General features: G+C 33.9%; 1 protein-coding gene and 1 non-coding gene across 3 annotated transcripts in view; both read left to right on the forward strand.

Annotated features, from left to right (window-relative positions):
• The window catches only part of LOC110542881 (probable ubiquitin carboxyl-terminal hydrolase FAF-X), a 126,152-nt gene extending 107,935 nt beyond the window's left edge, over nt 1–18,217 (forward strand). For both annotated transcript variants that reach the window (XM_060376846.1, XM_060376845.1), the window contains 9 exons: nt 919–1,156; nt 1,789–1,918; nt 3,577–3,762; nt 8,885–9,105; nt 9,184–9,272; nt 12,019–12,175; nt 12,320–12,529; nt 13,158–13,253; nt 17,444–18,217. In XM_060376846.1, the coding sequence (XP_060232829.1) occupies nt 919–1,156; nt 1,789–1,918; nt 3,577–3,762; nt 8,885–9,105; nt 9,184–9,272; nt 12,019–12,175; nt 12,320–12,529; nt 13,158–13,253; nt 17,444–17,575 (1,459 nt within the window). In that variant the 3' untranslated portion in view covers nt 17,576–18,217. The remainder of the gene's footprint in view (nt 1–918; nt 1,157–1,788; nt 1,919–3,576; nt 3,763–8,884; nt 9,106–9,183; nt 9,273–12,018; nt 12,176–12,319; nt 12,530–13,157; nt 13,254–17,443) is intronic.
• Nucleotides 8,549–8,653, forward strand: LOC132651919 (U6 spliceosomal RNA). The gene has a single exon (XR_009589446.1). It is a non-coding gene; the product is annotated as a U6 spliceosomal RNA (small nuclear RNA).
• Nucleotides 18,218–20,924: the final 2,707 nt, after the last annotated feature.

The following is a 20,924-nucleotide window of genomic DNA, read 5'->3' on the forward strand; positions in this document are numbered from 1 at the left end:
TTTAATAATTCGTTGGCTGCCCAGGCCCAGTGGTACTGAGCACCTTTAATCTCAACATTTCAGAGGTAGAGGCAGGTGGATCTCCTTGAGTTTCTGGACAGTAAGAGACAACTGTTTAAAATTTAGCTGTTACTTTTATATTTTTATTTTAATTTTATTTGTATGTAAACTTGTGTTATATTTGTACGGTGCAAGAAGAGGCCAGAAAAGAACTCCAAATTTTTTGTAGCAGGAGTTACAGACAGTTGTGAGCCACTGGACATTTTGGCTGTTAAGCCTTTTTTCCAGCCAAAAGTTAACTGTTATTTCTGTTATGGCATGTATTTATGGTCTTTCACATCATGAAAATAATTACATTCTATCATTTAGTAGATGAAATTCTCATGTCTTAAGTTCTCAGGTATACAGTTTTAAATCAGTACTAACTTTAAAATCATAGAACAAATAGTAATCTATATTTTAAAACTTTTCCAATATTGTTCATATTGAAAGGTGTTGAAGATACATCACCAGATAAATAAATTGAATTTTACAGAGGCCTAAGAACATTCTCATTGACTTATTCTATGGATTTGTTATAGTACTTTATTAATCAATGTGGTGTTTGTTCCAGAACTAACAATAACCACTGATTATGTAGAGAAAGGACACCTTTTTTTTTTTTTCCATAGAAACTTTTCCCTGCCCTACAGTTTCCAAAACAAGCATGTTAATAATTTACTAGTTGTTGCTGCGTGTGGTGGCACATGGTTTTAATCCCAGCATTTGGGAGTACGAGACTGGTGGATCTCTGAGTTTGAACCCAGCCTGGTCTACAACTGGGTTCCAGCATAGCCATGGTTACACAGAAAAACTCTTGTCTCAAAAAGCAAAAAACAACAAAAAAGCGCTCAAAATTCATAGATGTTTCTGTTTTAGGTATGATGCACTCTGTATTCTCCTCCGTCACAGCAAGAATGTACGCTTTTGGTTTGTTCATAATGTCCTTTTTAATGTTTCAAATCGTTTCTCTAAGTACCTTCTGGAATGTCCAAGTGCAGAAATAAGAGGTACATTTGCAAAGCTTATTGTATTTATTGCACATTTTTCTTTGCAAGATGGATCGTGTCCTTCACCTTTTTCATCACCTTTTGCAACTCCAGCACCTTATAGTCAGGTAATTGTCAGCTTTTCTAGTAGTAGTAGTGAAATCATTTTTTAAAAATCCTTTTTTGTTGTTAATGGATTAAAATTATAAAATATGTGTGTTTAAAATACTATATAAAATATTCATCTAAATATATATTGTAATACGTGAAAGTTTTTAAAATTATTTTGTCCTAGTGAAAATTATTATTGGAAAGTATGATAAGAGAATTTCTGCTTATTTAATTCATTTGAATTAATTTAATTAATTAATTAAGTTATTTAATTCATTTGAAGATTGTGTTCAATGTTTAATTTTGTAATAGTAATCTTTTTGTTAAGTACTCTTTTTGGTTTTGTTTGATAAAGATTATATGGATCATACTCCATAGCTCAGGCTGTCTGGAACTTACAGAGTCAGATTTGGCTTTATAAACTGTGACATACTGTCAGGTATAATGGTACATGGCTTTTAATCCTACTGCGTATGGGTCAGATATAGGCTTCCTCTGAGCCCTCCCTTTCTATATTGCAAGTTCCAGGACAACTAGAGCTTTGTAGACCTTGTTTCAAAGAATGACTGTCTGCATTTTTATGCAAAAAAAATAATATATTGATTTTATAGCAGTTGCTGATAAAATAACTCATGCTTATTTTTTTCAGATCTGTGATAATATAAGCTTGAGTGATCATTTACTAAAAGCAGTATTAAATCTCTTGAGAGGGGAGGTTTCTGAACATGGACGACATTTACAACAGTATTTCCATTTATTTATAATGTATGCCAATTTAGGTAAGGAGTACTTAATTCTTTTAGTGATTGTTTAATGTTTGCATAGGAAACTATTAAACTATCATAATCAAATGGTAAAATAATAATTTATTCTCTTAAACTGTAGACTAAATTCTTTCAAACCCTTTGCAAACTTTTTAGTTAAATCTTTCTGGTGATTTTCATCTTTTACTGTAAGACAACTTAAATTATACCTAATATTTTTTTTCTCTAATAGTCTTTTAAATCAGATTCTGTATCTGAATCATGTTGCCATTTGAAAAAAATTCATGATTCTCAAACCACATCCCCTCTAAGTCAAAAAAATTTTTTATAAGTGGGTTAAGGAGTTACTGTTTTCTAGAGAGTAATAGGTTTGCTACCTATAACATTTAGGAATACCTTAAAATATTTAAAAAACATTGCTGTTGAAAATTATAAATTGTAATTACTAGTAATATAGGAAAAATTCATTTATTGTTCTGTGTAGATATTATTTCCATTGTTAGCCTTTTCTTAGAGTACTTTTATTTTTTTTCTTATATATGTATTCTTACATACCTATTCATTACCTTCTGTTAGTAATTCTAAGTTGATAGATAAATAGAGAGAGAAAGATAGTTACATAATTTCAGAGTTGTTTCAGATTAGGGGATAAGGGGTGCGTGCTAATGTTTATCTGCAAAGAGTAAATTTAGTACACATTTAGTTATAAATTTTAAGTATCTGTGAATAATTTTTTAGTGAAGCAGTGCTTCAGTTTGATGTGACAGGAACTTAGAGACATAACTTGGTGTTCTTGTGGAGAACCTAGATTAAGCTCCTGTCATTCACTTAGTAACTTCATAACTCAAATGGTGCACATACATACCTGCAGGATAACAATCATATATATATAAAATAAGTTTGATTGTTTTTAAGTGTAGTCTGCTTAATGTTAACAGGCTTGGCTAAAAGTGCTGGTCATTAACACTTGACAACCTATTGGAACCAATTTTTCCAAATTCTTCTTTGATCTCCATACATACACACTGAGGCATGTATGCATTCTAACACATACATATACACAAAATTTTAAAAAGTTATAAATTAATAAAAAGTAAATATTTAAGTATTTTTACAGTTTTGTGATTAATTATATTGGAAAATATAGTTATCTTAACTATTCACATCATAAACATACCCAAAGTCAAGAAAGTTCTACAGAAATCATGTCTGAAATCATTTAAATGGAAAGAAGAGTATAAACATTTTTTTTCTTATCCAAGAAATTTTTCCAGTTAGGAAAAAGACTGGAAATTTGTTAAAATTGGGTCCTTGAAAATATATTATGTCTGCTTTGACAGTGTAGTTTTAAGATATTTGGAAATTTTAGGGCTGGGAATTGGCTCAGTTGTTAAGGTCACTTAGTTTTGTTGCAAAATAAGAAGAGGCTTCACACCTCAGAACCCAGGTATGCATGTAGTGCACACAATACACTCATACACATAAAATATTATAAGTAAATCTAAACAAGATACTAGTATCATAATACAATTTGTCATTCTTGGCGTCAATAAAATGTCTTCCTAAATTTTTTATATTCTAAATAATTAGTAATTAATATTCATAATTTTACAGGGAGCTCTGATTCTTATATTCTATCCTAGTTTTTATGAATTATTTTCCCCTTGTTATAGGTTTGGCAGAAAAGACTCAGCTTCTACAACTGAATGTACCTGCAACCTTTATGCTTGTGTCTTTGGATGAAGGACCAGGCCCTCCAATTAAATACCAGTATGCTGAATTAGTCAAGTTAAACTCAGTAGTGTCTCAGCTGATCCGGTGTTGCTGTGTCTCCTCAAGGACACAGTCTTCAATTAGTGGTAAAGTAGAATGTTTCACTGTGTAACTGTTTCAAAATAATGTTACCTGTATGTTAAAGTAGAAGAATAAACATCGTGCACTTTTTTTTTTTTTTCCAGCTGATAGATACTTTGGCTACTTTCTTGTTGTTTAGAAGGAATTCCTTTCATCAGTTTATTTATTCAATTTACATCCTCATTACAGCCCCTTCATTCATCTCTGCTGGTACTGCATTTACAAACTCCCTTATTCTATATTTTCACCAGCATGTGCTGCTGGAACTTGAGGTTTTGAGCTTAGCCATTATGAGGAGTATAAGATGAAATCTGATAGTCAGTTTGATTTGCATTCCCTGATGGCTAATGACATTGAAAATTTCAGTGCTTTTGGCCATTATAAATTTTTCTGTTTAGAATTCAATTATTCTGTACCCATTTTTTTAATTAGTTTGATTTGTTGGTCTTTGAATTCTTCAGTTCTACATATATTTTGGATATTAGTACTCTGTTGAAGTAGGGTTGGTGATCTTTTCCCAGTCTGTGGGATACTGATTTGTCCTATTGACAGTGTCCTTTGCCTTACAGGAACTTTTCAGTTTCATTAGGTCCCATTTAGTAAATGTTGACCGTAGAGCCAGAGCTATTGGTGTTCTGTTTAGAAAATTGTCTCCTGTGCCACTGATTTCAAATCTTTTACTCTCTCTTAATATACTATAGTGGTTCTGGCTTTATGTTGAGGTCTTTGATCCAATCCGGTAAATATGGTTTTTTGATTTTTTTTTTTTTTATTTTTGCATCTTGTACATGCTGATATCCAGTAGACTAGCATCATTTGTTGAAGTTGGGGTTTTTTTTGTTTTTTGTTTTGTTTTGTTTTGTTTTGTTTTTTCACTGTATGATTCAGGCTTCTTTGTCAAGTGTGTGTAGATGTGTGGGTTTACTTCTGAGTCTTCAGTTTGATTTCGATCAGCCTGGTTTTTTGCCAGTATTGTCATGCAGTGTTCATTACTGTTGCTCTGAAATATAGCTTGAAATCAGAGATGCTGACACCTTCAGAAGTTCTGTTACTGTACAGGATTGTTTTAGCTATTCTGATTTTTTTTTTTTTTTTTACATATCAAGTTGAGATTTGCTCTTTCAAGATCTGTAAAGAATTGAGTTGGTATTTTGATGGGAATTGCGTTGAATCTGTAGATTGCTTTTGGTAAGATGGCCATTTTTACTATGTTAATCCTGCCAAGCCATGAGCATGGGAGATCCCTTTCATCTTCTTATAGCTTCTTCTAATTCTTTCTTCAGAGACTTGAAGTTGTGTCATAGAGGTCTTTGATGTGCTTTGTTAGAGTTGCACAAAGATACTTTGGGTTTTGTGGCTATTGTAAAGGGTGTGGTTTTCCTAATTTCTTTCTCTTTTATTTATTTTTTTTTTTTTGTTGGGAGACTTGATGACTCCTTTTGTTTCCTTACAAGTTGTAGGCCTATTTAAATTATTTACTTGATCTGATTTTAATGTTAGTAAGTGATATCGCTCTTGGAATTTGTCCATTTTGTTTTGAATTTTTCAATTTTGTGGAATACATCTTTTGTTTGGTTGGTTTGTTGGTGTTAGTTTTGGTTTTCTGAGACAAAGTTTTTCTGTGTAGCCTTGTTATCTTTACATTAATTTGTAGGCCAGGCTGGTCTTTGCCGCCAGCAGTGTTGAAATTATGGGCATTTGCCACCTATAAGTACAGACTTTAAAATAAGACCTAATAATTCTAATGATGTTTGTTGTATATGTCTCTGTTTATTTCTGATTTTATTAATTGGATACTGTATATCTTTCTTAGTTAAATTTGTCTAAGTGTTTGTCTTGTTGATTTTCTCAAAGAAACAGCTCTTGGTTTTGTTGGTTCTTTGTATTATTCTCATTATTTAAATTTTATTAATTTCAGTCCTGGGTTTATTTCCTGCTGTCTACTTCTTTTGGGTGTGCTGGCTTCTTTTGTTCCAAAGCTTTCCGGTGATGTTAAGTTACTAATATGAGATCTCTCCAATTTCTTTATGAAGGCCCTAATACTGTGAACTTTCCACTGCTTTCATTGTGTCCCATAACTTTGGGTCTGTTATGCCTTCATTTTCATTGAATTCTCGAAAGTCTTTAATTTCTTTCTTTATTTCTTCATTGACCCTGTCATCATTGATTAGAGAGTTGTTCAGTTTCTATGAGTTTATAGGCTTTCAGTTGTTTCTCTTGTTGTTGAAGTCCAGCTTTACTCCTTGATGGTCTGATAAGATATAAGAGCTTATTTCCATTTTCTTGTATCTGTTGAGGCTTGCTTTGTGGCCCACAATGTTCCATAATGTGCTGATGAGTAAGTACATTGTTTTGTGTTTGTGGGAAAGGTTCTGTATCTGTTAGGTCTATTTAATACATAATGTCTGTTATTTTCATGATGTCTCTGTTTAGTTATTCACTTAATGATCTCCATTGGTGAGAGTAGGATGTTGTTGTCTCCCACTGTAAATATGTGTGGGTCAATGTGTGATATAAGCTTTAGTAATTTTTTTTTTTTAACCAATATAGGTGGTTTTGCCCTTGGGACATAGGAGTTACATGTCATCCAGGTGAATTTTTCCTCTGAGTATGAAGTACCACCCCATCTCTGATTAATTTTGGTTGAAAGTCTATTTTATATATTAGAATGGCTTTTCCAGCTAACTTCTTGTGTGCAGTTGCTTGGAAAACCTTTTTTCAGCCCTTTACTTTGAGGGAATGTTTATCTTTGTTGCTGAGGTATGTCTCTTGTGTGCAGCAGAATAATGGATCCTTTTTCCCATCTATTTTGTTAACCTGTCTTATTGGGTAATTGAGTCCTTTGGTTTTGAGAGATATTAATGACTAATGATATAATTGACTAATTATTATTTTTATGATGGTGGTGGCTTTGCCTTTAGAGTTAAATAGAGTTATTTATTTTCTCTTTCCTTGTGTATAGTTAACCTCCTTGAGTTGGAGTTTTCTTTCTGGTGTCCTCTGGATAGATAATTGTGGATAGATAACAAAATTCAGTCTTAAAATATTTGTTTTCTCCATCTGTGGTGATTAAGAGTTTTTGTATAGTAGTCTGGGATGGCATCTGTGTTCTCCAGAGGCTGCAAAACATCTGTCCAGAACCTTCTAGCTTTTATAGTCTCTGTTGAGAAATTATTGTAATTCTGAAAGCTCTGCCTTTGTATGTTACTTAACCATTTTTCTCTTGCGACTTTTAATGTTCTTTCTTTGTTCTGTATTTTAGAGTTTTGATTATTATTTTGTGGAAGGATTTTCTTTTCAGATCTGTTTGGTGTTCTGTAAGCTTCTTGTATGTTTATAAGTATCTCTTTATGTTGGAAAGTTTTCTTACATGATTTTTTTTGAAAATATTTTCTGGGTCTTGGAGCTGGGAGTCTTCTTCTATTAGTGTCCCGAATTTCTTGGATGTTTTTTGTCAGGAACTTTTTAGATTTAACATTTTATTTGGCCAATTTTTTTGTGTCTTCATTGGTATGTTCTGCACCTGAGGATGCTTTTCTATAGTTCATGTTTTCTTTTCTAGGTTTTCAATTTCCAGGATTCTCTCAGTTTGCGTTTACTTTATTGCTTCTATTTCCATTTTCAGGTCTTGAAAGTTCTATTCATTGTGTTCTCCTTGTTTTATTTTCCTGTAGTTCATTTAAGGGATTCATTCATTTCCTCTTTAAAGGCTTCTGTTATATCTATCAGGTTGCATATAAGATTATCTTATTGTACTTCAGCTGTGTTATAATATTAGGGCTTGCTGAAGTAGGATTGCTTGGCTCTGGTTGATTGTGTTCATTATGCTGACCTTCAGGAGTGACAGAGACAGAGTTACAGGGCAGAAAATGTAGCACAGGGAATATGGTGTGGCTTACCACAGTTGGATGTGCTTTAGGAGGGTTTAGCAGGCAGAGAACTGGTAGGGAGGGGGTCTTACCTGGATTTTCTGGGGCCAGGAAGGTCCCTCTGTAGGTCTGGCAGAGCCATGGTCAGAACAGTGGAGCTCAGGGACTCGGATGCAGGTCATTGCTCCTGGGTGTGTCCTAGGGGACCAAGTGGCACAGCATTGGCATTGGGGATATATGTAACCTGAATATTTCTGGGGCCCCAAAGGCCTCCTTGGGAAGGCAGGCAGAGCTGTGGGCAGGACAGTGGCACTCATGGAACAGAGAGCAGCTCAATCTTTTATTTTGTTTTTATACAGTGCCAACCCCCCTCTTTATCCCTCTTTTTCTCCTAGTATCCCTTCTTTCTCTCCTTTCCTCCCTCTCCTCCACTCACCTAGAATTCACTGTGAGATCTTAACAATTCTCCTGTATTTCCACCAAAACTGTTAGCTTATATATGTTTTAAAGTGATCTCTTATAATCCAGATACTGATATCTTTTAATTTGCTATATTTATACATATTCCATAGCATATGTGTGAAGCTCAGAAGAAAATTATCAGGTCTCTGTTCTCTCACCTAATCCACAGCAGGCTATGCTCATTGGCCTGTTGAGATAGCTTACTGTCTCAACAGTAAGAAAGAGATTGTTTCTTATTAAATCTCAAAATTGAGATTAATCCTTGAAATACATACAGTAGGAGAGAATAGAGTTGTTCTCTGTCCCATAAACATTCATGCCATGACATCTAGTACATGTACACACAGAGAAACACTGATTCTTAAGACAGTTTTTTTACATTTTAATCATTTTATGTATATGAATATTTTGCTTGCATGTTAATCTTGATTTTTTGATTTTCTTTTTTTTTTAAGTCAAACTGATCACTTTCGTAGCACATATACTAAAATCAGAATTATACAAAGATTAGCATGGCCCCTGCTCAAGGATAACATATAAGTTCATAGAGCATTCCATAAAAAAAATAAATAAATAAAAGGATTTCATAGCTTCATTTGACCTACTTTCAGAAACTGTCTTTTTATGATCTTTCTTCTGATCACTTTACTGAATATTCTATTTTTCTTTTTGAGAAAAATCTAAATAGATCAGATTTCATTATTTGAAATAACAAATTACATTTATTTTTAATAAATAAAAACATACTTTTGTGTGAAACTTTATTGGGTTTTCATTAATGACAAATATGTTGCAGGTAATCTCCCTCTACCAAATCCTTTTGGTGACCCAAATTTATCGCAGCCTATAATGCCAATTCAACAAAGTGTTGCTGACATTTTATTTTTGAAAAACACTTATATGAAGAAAATTATTGAAGACTGCAGCAACTCAGAGGAAACAATCAAATTACTTCGCTTCTGTTGCTGGGAGAATCCTCAGTTTTCATCTTCTCTTCTCAGTGAATTGCTTTGGCGGGTAAAGCATAATAAATGTATCTAATTTTATTCTCTTTTTTTTAAACTACAAATTTAACCGTGCTTTAACTATTTTTAGGTTACATATTCATACACATATGAACTTCGACCTCACTTGGATCTACTTTTGCAAATTATTCTTATTGAGGACTCATGGCAAACTCACAGGTATATATATACTTTTATGCTAACTGTAATTAGATACACACATTCTAAAAGGAATTGTAGTTGCTAGTAAACAAGTGTACTTTTACTGTTTTGGTTTATTAATCTTAATTTTGCTTAAACTTCAGTTAAGAAGAAATCCTTATTTATAATCTTCTATTTAGATTATAAATAATAAATTTTATAAATTAATACTTTAAAATTGTCATGCAATTTATCATAAGTTTTAGGATGATTGCAACTAATGTTTTTAGCAGATTAATTTTAATTTTAAAAAATTTGGTTTAACAAATCAACTAATGTTATAAAATTTAATGAACCAAAAGAAGTTACTGTGAAACAAGAGTTATAAAGCTGTTATTACTAATTTTCAATATACTTCAGTTGGTAGTTTAGTGTTATATTGCAATTTTTGTTTTTAAATTTGTCTTGGTAGAGTACAGTTTTTACTGATTTTTAAGAATTGCAGTATATATTATTAGATGTCATTTTGGATGTTTGCTTTTAGTTAGTCACCTCCCTCCCTTACTGTTTTATCCAAAGAAATAGTAATAATAGTAAAAAAAAAATTAAATAGTAAAATAAATAAATGCAGTTTAAGATAGAGAACACTAAACTTTTATGTAGGAAACTCACTGAACAGTTTTCAGTAGATACTGGTAAAATAGGTACTTTGTCCTAGTGGAGAACAGGACAAAGTTTATATTGATGTAATTGCTCAGGAATGCACTTAGATTGATGATGAAGTAATAGAATCTCACACATTTTTCAATAACTTTAAAAACTGGCATTTCAGAACATATGCTGAGACTCATAGCCAAACTTTGGGCAGAGTAAAGGGAATCATATGAAAGAAGGGGGAGATAGAAATACCTGAAGGGAACAGGAGCTCCACAAGGAGAGCAAAAGAACCAAAAAATCTGGGCACAGGAGTTTTTGTGAGACTGATACCATGCATAAAGATAACCTAGAACCCCCTACACGGAAGTGACCCAAAGCAGCTCAGTGTCCAAAAGAGTGCCCTAGTAATAGGAACAGGGACTGTCTCTGACATAAATTCATGGGCTGGCTCTTTGATCACCTCCACATGAGGGGGCTGCCTTGGCAGTCTATAGAGGAAGACAATGTAGCCTGTCCTGATGAGACCTGATAGACTAGGGTCAGATGGAACAAGGAGGACCTCCCCTAAAAGTGGATTTGGAGAGGGGCAAGGGAGGAAATGAGGGAGAGAGGGTGGGATTGGGAGGGAATAGGGGAGTGCTACAACTAGGATACAAAGTGAATAAACTGTAATTAATAAAAATAAAATAAAAATTTTTTTAAAAAAGGAAACATTTGGATCATAGTTCTGAGAACTTAGGAAACTGAAAGGATATAAATTCTAATTTCAAGCAGCACCAGGAACACTGAAGGACTCACTGAAGCTGCACATAAGCACACCGTAAAGTAATGGCTGGGAAATCTTTAAGAAAAGAAGTCATTCAAGTATTTAGAATAAAATTCGTTGCTTTGAAAACCTAAAAAAAAAAATACAAATAACCTTTAATTTCTGACTTTAAAAAAATCTTCCTATTGGGCTGGATTGTAATAATTACTTTAATGTTAATTGTTATATAAAATATACATGATAAAGGAAAACTTTAATATAATTTCAGTATTAAATAACATAGATAAATTTTAAAATCTACTAAGAAAAAACAGTTATATAAAAGTTAACTGGAAATAAATTTAAATATTTTTAAATTAGTAATCTAGGTTTTATAATTACCTTTGAGAAAATATTCTACACATCACATATCCTTAGTAGTAGAATTTAACTACTTTAGTGTGTGTGATGGTCCCAGAGTATATGCACATATATACCACATTACCCATGTGGAAGTCAAAAGAGAACTTAGGAAAGTCAGTTCTCTTCTTCTAGTGTGTACTTGACTCAGGTCATTGTGTTTGATGGCAAGCCCCTTACTTGTTGATCCATTTCAGGAGCCCTAAAGTTATTTTTTACAACCAAATTTTTCCTTTCACTGATTCTTTTGACATTCACTGACTCACATTCTAAAATCCAATCTTTTTTGTTTTGTTTCGCTTACTTACTTAGATTTATTAACTTTATTTTGTATGTATTATGGGTGTTTTTCCTTCATTTGTATCTATGAAACATGCACATGCCTGATATCCACAAAGGCCAGAAGATGTTATTTAGTGTTCTGGAAATTGATTCAGTTAAGTCCTGTAAACCACTGAACCCTCTCTCCTCCCCCCTGAAATATAATCTTTTAAAATAAACTAACTGAAACTAATTATCAGTTTTGGAGAACAGAGCCATGCTAAACTTGAATAATAATGTAATATCATCCTCTTTAGCTATTTTAAGAATTCACTTAAATGTAATTTTAAAAAAGTTTACATAAATAATTTGGAAGAAATCAAAACCTTAAGTACAATGCTAGACATCTTCCCCATGTTGTCTTTAGTGAGTGGCTTAACCACTGAATTTTTTTTTTTTTCTTATCTACTAAATGAATTTACTAATGCTACCTTCTTGAGAAACTGATTCCTTCAAAAGTGTTGATTGACACACACACACATTTATAGTATTGGAAGCAGCCAGATGTGGTAGTGCATTTGGGAGACAGAGGCAAGTAGATCTCTTGGAGATCTGAACTTGCCTGGTCTTACTCTGAGATTAAAAGAGAGAGGGAAAAAAGTTATGTTTCTTTTAGTTGTTACAGTCTTCTCATCTTTTCAGAATTCATAATGCACTTAAAGGAATTCCAAACGATCGAGATGGACTGTTTGATACAATCCAGCGCTCTAAAAATCACTATCAAAAACGAGCCTATCAATGTATAAAATGGATGGTAACTCTTTTTGACAGTTGTCCTGTTGCCTATGAGATCTTACAGGTAAAAGTTCTTTTTTACAATTTTATGAAATTCTGACTCAAATTAAAAAAAAAAGTAAAAAAAACTTGGGAGTTCCCATTTTAGATTAAAACATTAAAATTTAATTTTCTGTTCTTTAACATGTAGTTTTGTTTTCTGTTGAAGGGTAACGGAGATCTTAAAAAAAAGTGGACATGGGCAGTGGAATGGCTTGGAGATGAACTTGAAAGACCGTATTCTGGCAGTCCTCACTACACTTACAGCAGCTGGTCTCCTTCAGTACAAAGCAATGAAACAGCAAATGGTTGTTTTTTAGAGAGATCTCATAGTGCAAGAATGACACTTGTAAAAGCTTGTGAGCTTTACCCAGAAGAGGTAAAAATAAATTAAAAGTCATTAAAGAAAAGTAACTCATTTTATAAGTTAGTACCCATATATTATGATTATATAAAGATTAGATTGTTCTTCCATTCGGTTTGCAATAGTGGGGTTTGTACTTTAAATGATTTATAGTGACACATGCATTTAATCCCACCATTAGAGAAACAAGTGAATGAATTTCTTGAGTTTGATGCTAGCTTTGTCTCAGAAGCAATTTACAAGCCCACTAAAGTTGCATAGTGAGACCCTGTCTCAAAAAAGAAAGAACAAAAATCATAATTTATTATTATATAATGTAAAAATGTCTCAAAGTACCTGGAAGGACCAATTTGTAAATAAAAATTAATTTTGGTACATTAATTTGTTACTGAAAACCTTAAATGAGGGAGATCAAATACCCATTCAAAAATTTTTTTTTGTAATTAGTTTTGTTGTACTTTGATTTTTGCAAAATTTTGATTGATTAGTTAAATTTTTTTAGCAGATGGGGCAAACAGTGTTATGTAGCTCAGATGAGATGCAAACTCATAGTTGAGGAAGACCTTGAACTTAACATTCTTCAGCTTCATCCTCTGTATTGCTGAGATTACCATATCTAAATTCTTAATTTCTTCTTAATTAGGACCCTTATGACCAAGATGCCCCAGATGAGCGTGAGTCATCTGCACCACAAGATAAACCATTTTGTGTTTATTCACACAGCTCTCAATATCAAGAGGTAAATAGTTTTCATTGTTATTCCCATTTCAATTTTTTTTTTTTTTTAAGGAGGTGTATATTTTGAGATAAGGTTTTTTGTGTGTAGAACCCTGGCTGTCCTGGAACTTAGTTTGTATACCAGCCAGTGTCACTTCTTGTATAAGATCTGAACAATATTAAGTCAGACAAAATCCTAGCATGCATTTGGGAGGGGCTTATGAATGGTTGGTTATCCTTAGTTGAAGAACTACTTGTAACTAACTAATGGCTGATGTAAGTGGGAGAGTTGTTTTCTTTAGGATGACACAGTATAGTATGGTACCAATGCTCCAATGGGTGGACCTACACCTGTGTAACAAGTGAGCTAAAAAAGAACCAATGACCCTGTATGGTGATGCAAAACTTTAATCCCGGCACTCAAGAAGCAGAGGCAGACTATGCCTCAATGAATTTGAGGCAAATTTCAGGCTAGCAAAGGTACAGTATTAAATCATCCAAATTAAGAAACCCAAAGATTACACGAAAAGGGGAGGGAGATAAGTTTTTTGAGATTGGGAATTGGAGGACAATTTGATCAAAACACATTTTATACATGGGTGAAATTTTCTAAAAACAATTAACAGAAATATTGGGCTGGAGAATTGCCTTAGGGAAGTCTTTCCACCAGCCTGAATCCTGAGTTTGATCTTTGGGTACCACAAGGTGAAAATGACAGAAGTGAATCCAGTAAAGTATCCTCTGACTTTCACATAGGTGTCTATGCATGCATATACAATACAATAAATTTAATAAAGTGTTAAAATTTTAATTAATCTTGTGTTTATGTGAATCATGTATATATGTGCATAGGTACCAGTCAGTATATGAATAGTACAACTACCTTGTTGAATTTTCTCTTCCACCATTATGTTTGTGAGAACAAACTTAGGTCAACAGGATTGTACAGGCAGCAACTTTACTTGTTAAATCTTCTTACAATATCTTATCTGTTCTTTACTACTTCTGAGACTTAACAGTCTTGTTTGGGAAAATTCTGGGGAGAAATGTGTTACAGATGTCTTATATGGCTGAGCATTCTATAGGTTTTTCTTTTTGGTTTTTTTTTTTTGTTTTGTTTTGTTTTTTAATTTCTGCAACTTTGACCAATTTAGAGTTACTATTGTAATCACCATATGTTGTTAAAAAATTAAAAAAGAAATGCTTCCCTGGTAAATTTTGAGAGCTGCAATGTTGGAGGTTGGTCTGGTGTTCTTTCCATTCAGATGCTAAATTCTAGGCCTCAAGATACTGTTGCAGTCTGATAAATGCTCTCTAGAATTAACAAATCTCTACAATACTGCACTAACAGATTTTTTTTTTCTTGGGGCCTATAATCGGCGCAGCTACAGATTCGTGGCCTTGTTAATAGTACCAGACATGAGACTATTTTGTAGTTTGGGCCTTAAATCAGAAAATGGTTGGATACTTCCATAATTACTGTTGTACAGTGTATAATATCTTAGGATATCTCCGGGAGGTATGTCTCCACATACTTTGATCTAAACTTACATACATATACATATTTCAGGTAACATTTGAAATGGAATTTCATTTGTTTGTTTTTCACGGTAGTGTTTGTTAACTCTTTGCACTGACCTGACCTCCCATCTTTTAGCCCACTTAATCCTCTGCACCATTATTCCTTTAATCTCCTTTGTTTATACCATCTCTCTCCCATGAAATCTGCCCTCCATAGCCTCTTTCTAGTTTTCTGACTTCTACAAGTACTCTAGTTTATCTAAAGATACAAAATTGGAATTCATATAAGAAAGCACATGTAGCCTTCGTTTTGTACGTCTGAATTGTCACTTTGAATGATTATTTCCAGCCCCATCCATTTGCCTGCAAATTTCCTAGTTTTATTTTTGCATGTATGTACCACATTTTCATTTTTCATTCATCCATTAATAGACTTATACTATTTTTTCCATATTCTGGCTGAGTCATGTCTCCAGAACAGCAGTGACCATAGAAAGGCAAATATTTCTGTTCTGGGATGTAGAGTTCTTTAGGGTAAATGCCCAGATATGATATAGTTAGATGAATTAAATTTTTTAGCTTTCTTGAGGAACCTTCAATTTTTAAAATTAAAAATTAAGTAGGAACTAGCTGATAAAGATAGTCCATATCAGTCTTTGGCCTGAACACATGTATGTTGTACATGAGCAAATTAAACATACGGTGGAAATGCTGTCAGTACTTTACCTAGAAGAAAAAATTGCCGAAGAGTGTTGAGAATGAAGTTCTACACAAACCCCTTAGTTTAATTTTCCAGCCATCATATAAATTGGGCATGGTGATACATAGCTCTTACCCAGAAAACTTATCCTCAGTTACATTGTGAGCCAGCCTTGGAAACATATAAACAAACAAGTAAATAAATAGAATTTAGAAAATAGCTATATGTGTATCAGAAAGTTTTATTTTATAGAACTGTTTTGTTTTTTTATTTTTGTTAGAACCTCAAGGCTTATTTATTACATATACAGTGTTCTACCTACACACCAGAAGAGGGCACTGTTCTCATTATAGCTGGTTGTGAGCCACCATGTGTGCTGGGAAATGAACTCAGGACCTCTGGAAGAGCAGCCAGTACTCTTTAACCTTTCTATCCAGCTCCATATTGAAAAGGTTTTGTTTTTGTTTCTGCTTTTAATTACATTTTTATTTTTTATATTAGTTACAGTTTATTTACTTTGTATTCCAGATGTAGCCCCTCCCACGTTCTCCCACCAATCCTATCCTCCCTCCCTTATTTCCTCCCTGTCCCTCTCTAAGTCCACTGATGGGGGAGATCCTCCTTCCCCTCTATCTGACCCCAGTTTATCAGGCCTCTTCAGGACTGGTTACAATGTCTTTCTCTGTGGCCTAGCAAGGCTGCTCCTCTCTGGGGGTGGGGAGTGGTGGGAGGAGGGATCCAAAGAGCCAGCCTTGAGTTCATGTCAGAGACAGGCCCCATTCCCCCAACTAGGGAACCCAGTTGGATACTGAGCTGCCATGGGCTATATCTGAGCAGGGGCTCTAGGTTATATCCATGCATGGTCCTTGGTTGGAGAAACTGTCTCAGAAAAGATCCCTGGGCCCAAATATATTTGGTCCTTGTGAGCTCCTGTTCTCTCCAGGTCACACTAACTTCCCCTTCTTTCATACAACTCCCTATGCTCTGCCCAAGGTTTGGTTATGAGTCTCAACATCTGCCAGGCCCTCTGTGGTAGGCTCCTGTCCTAGTACTTGTTTTCTCCTACTTCCAGTGTCCATCCCATTTGTCTTTCTAAGTGAGGATTGATCATCTTACCCCGGGTCCTCTTTCTTGATTATCTTCTTTAGATATGAGATAAACAGATATGAGTCTGTTTATCCTTTCTTATAGGTCTAGTATCCACTTAAAAGTGAGTATATACTTTGTGTGTCCTTCTGCTTCTAGAACACCTCCCTCAGGATGATCTTTTCTAGTCCCACCATTTGCCTGCAAATTTCATGATTTCCTTGTTTTTAATTGCGTAAAAGTACCACAATTTCTGTAAACAACCCAGATGTCCCTGAATGGAAGAATTGAAAAGTTTTATAGGAAGTTTTTTTGAAACATTTGGGAGCCACTTCTGAAAAGATTATTATGACATTAAATCAAGAATATTGTATAATTCAGTTCTTTTAGAACTTAAATTTAGTGTGGTTTAAAAGCACTTAGTTAGAATCTTGGTTGCCAAATTCATCAGAAAGATTGCCAGTTCAATAACTATGTACAAAAACTTAACGATTTGCTGTTCTAGCTCTATAAGTGGTGATGCACAACTGTTATCCATCCCCACATTTCACCCACGGAGCTATGTAGTTAAAGCCATCCTGATCTATGTAGCAGCAAAATTCTGCCTCAGAAAAAAGGGGGAGGCATTTATATAAAGTTTGCATGGTAGCACTGTGAACCATACATAGAATGCTCCTTTTTTTCTTTTTTTTCTTCTTCCCTAGAATATTCTTACGTGCTTTCTCTATTTTTTGTCAGGAATTAGTTTGTAAGTTCTTTAACAGCTATGTGAAAAGCTTTTTTTAAAAGGAAAGATATATCTTGTTTTAATAACATTTTTTAAGTCTACTTCATAAAAGTTCAGCATATGCTTTAAATTTTAATTTCTGAAATGTTTAACCTGGAGATTTTTTTATCCCTTTTAGAATTATGTACCTGAAGAGTTATATTCATGTCCAGCAGCACATCATTTGAATAACCCTCAGAAAAATGATGAACCACAAGAAACTTATGAAAGCATTGAAGAAGTATCTTCAGCTCTAATAAAGGATCAGTAATACACGAATAATTATGGTTTTTTTTTTGTGTTCGTGCATTCAAAACGTTTTCTAGTATTTAGTATTTTACTAGTATTTAGTTTTAGTATTTAAAACATAAGAATATTTTCAAACAAACATGGAGTGGAAAGAATTTACTGTGATTATATAATTCACCTGTGGTGAAATATATGTTTTATGTTAACTGTCCAATACTAACATGAAAAAGATGTATAAAATATACTGTTATTCAAGATAGTGACTACACATTATTTTTGCTGTACCAAAGTGTGTTGAAGCAAAATAGAAGAACTAGATATATAGATAGTTAAGCACATTGATTGATAAATTTTGGTAGAATTTATTAGGTTAAGCTTCAAAAACTTATGTGGTATTGTAAATAAGTGGATGTCATCAGAATCCATAACATGTAGAAATGTCATTTTCCAAGGTGTCTTTGGAAGCAGCAGTTACCATATTTCTTTGTCCAGCCTTCAAAATCTACTATTGTCAGATAGAAACTACTTAATGAAAATATTTTTCAGGTATAATTTCAGACTGAAGAACTTTCAAATTTACACTGTTTTTTTAAATGTTAACTTTTTAATATGTGCAGTATTTTGGAAGGTCTCTTAAAAACAAGTAGTCCTATAAACAACATTACCTACACTACTGAAGTATTTTTTCTCTTTGTTATAAAATTTATTTTGCTGTATTCACAAATAGAATTTAAGAAAAATTGTTCTTGTTGCTTTGTTTTATTTAAAAGACTGCACATTTAATCTTTGCATAGAATATTTTAACATGACAACTGACATTACATTTCAGACATTTAGATTTTGTATATATGGTCTCTTCTGTTGAAAGAAATCAATACTATTTAAATTTCTTTATGTAATCAGCAAACTTAATTTATTTTTTAACTTATTTTTTATTTTAGGATTTACTTGTTATTTATACAGAATTCTGCGTGCATATATGCTTGCAGGCCAGAAGATGGCACAGATCTCATGAGAAATGGTTATGAGCCACTGTATGGTTCCTGGGAATTGAACTCAGGACCTTTGGTAGCACAGCAAATGTTCTTAACCTCAAAGACATATCCACCTCCATCAGCAAACTTTTAAACACTGGGTTTTTATCATTAACAATAATTTCATTGTTAAAATTGCTATTAACACTGAATTAGTTAATAACCATTTTATACAATGCTTGTGATTTTTTTATTTTTTAATTTTTTATTTAACTTTTATTAACTACATTTTATTCATTTTGTATCCCCCACAAGCCCCTCCCTCCTCCCCTCCCAGTCCCACTCTTCGCCCCCTTTCTGCATGCATGCCCCTCCCCAAGTCCACTGATAGGGGAGGTCCTCCTCTCCTTCTTTCTGATCTTAGTCTATCAGTTCTCATCAGAAGTGGCTGCATTTTCAGGGTTCTAAGTTATCTCCATGAATAGTCCTTGGTTGGAGTATGACTATCTGGGAAGTTACACCTAGCAGTGGTATGGCTGGATCTGGAGGGAACGCTATTCCTAGTTGTCTGAGAAAGCGCCAGATTGATTTCCAGAGTGGATGTACAAGTTTACATTCCCACCAGCAGTGGAGAAGGGTTCCCCTTTCTCCACAACCTCTCCAGCATGTGTTGTCACTTGAGTTTTTGATCTTGGCCATTCTGATGGTGTAAGGTGAAATCTCAGGGTTGTTTTGATTTGCATTTCCCTAATGGCTAATGAGGTTGAGCATTTCTTTAAGTGCTTCTCTGCCATTCGATATTCCTCTATTGAGAATTCTCTGTTTAGCTCTGTCCCCCATTTTTTAAGTGGATTACTTGGTTTGCTGCTTTTCAGCTTCTTTAGTTCTTTATATATACTGGATATGAGTCCTCTGTCAGATAAAGGGTTGGTGAAGATTCTTTCCCAATCTGTAGGCAGTCGCTTTGTTTTGGTGATGGTCTCCTTTGCTTTGCAGAAGCTTTTCAGTTTCATGAGGTCCCATTTATTGATTGTTGCTCTTAGAACCTCTGCTGTTGGTGTTTTGTTCAGAAAGTTTTATCCTGTACTAATGAGTTCTAGAGTATTCCCCACTTTTTTTTCTACCGATTTAATGTGTCTGGTTTTATGTTGAGGTCTTTGATCCACTTGGATTTCAGTTTTGTGCAGGGTGATAAGTATGGATCTATTTTCATTTTTCTACATGTAGACATCCAGTTGGACCAGCACCATTTGTTGAAGATGCTATCTTTTTTCCATTGTATGGTTTTGGCGTCTTTGTCAAAAATCAGGTGTCCATAAGTGTGTGTGTTTATTTCTGTGTCTTCTGTTCGGTTCCATTGATCCACCATTCTGCTTCTATGCCAGTACCTGAAGTTTTTAAAACTGTTGCTCTATAGTACAGCTTGAGATCAGGGATGGAGATACCTCCAGAAGATCTTTTATTGTAGAGGATTGTTTTAGCAATTCTGGGTTTCTTGTTATTCCATACTAAGTTGAGCATTTTTCTTTCCAGGTCTGTAAAGAATTGTTGGTAATTTGATGGGAATTGCATTGAATCTGTAGATTGCTTTTGGTAAGATGGCCATTTTTACTATGTTAATCCTGCCAAGCCATGAGCATGGGAGATCTTTCCATCTTCTGATATCTTCTTCTAATTCTTTCTTCAGACACTTGAAATTTTTTTCATACAAGTCTTTGACTTTGTCTCCCTAATTTCTTTCTCAGCCCGTTTGTCTTTTGTATACAGGAGGGCTACTGATTTTTTTTGAGTTAATTTTGTATCCGGCCACTTTGCTGAAGGTGTTTATCAGCTGTAGGAGTTCCCTGGTAGAGTTTTTGGGGTCACTCATGTAAACTATCATATCATCCGCAAATAGTGATAATTTGACTTCTTCCTTTCCAATCTGTATCCCCTTGATCTTCTTCAACTGTCTTATTGCTCTAGCAAGGACTTCCAGAACTATGTTGAAGAGATATGGAGAGAGTAGGCAGCTTGTCTTGTCCCTGATTTCAGTGGGATTGCTTTAAGTTTCTCTCCGTTCAGTTTGATGTTGGCTTGCTGTATATCGCCTTTACTATGTTTATATATGTGCCTTGTATTCCTGATCTCTCCAATACTTTAAACATGAATGGATTTGGATTTTGTCAAATGCTTTTTCAGCATCTAGGAAGATTATCATGTGGTTTTTTCTTTCAGTTTGTTAATATAGTAGATCACATTGATGGATTTCTGTATAGTGAACCACCCCTGCATAGCTGGGATGAAGCCTACTTTGTCATGGTGGATGATATCTTTGATGTGTTCTTGTAATCGGTTTGCGAGTATTTTGTTGAGTATTTTTGCGTCAATATTCATAAGGGAGATTGGCCTGAAGTT

The sequence above is a fragment of the Meriones unguiculatus genome (assembly GCF_030254825.1).
Source record: "Meriones unguiculatus strain TT.TT164.6M chromosome Y unlocalized genomic scaffold, Bangor_MerUng_6.1 ChrY_unordered_Scaffold_35, whole genome shotgun sequence".
Classification (NCBI taxonomy): Eukaryota; Metazoa; Chordata; class Mammalia; order Rodentia; family Muridae; genus Meriones; species Meriones unguiculatus.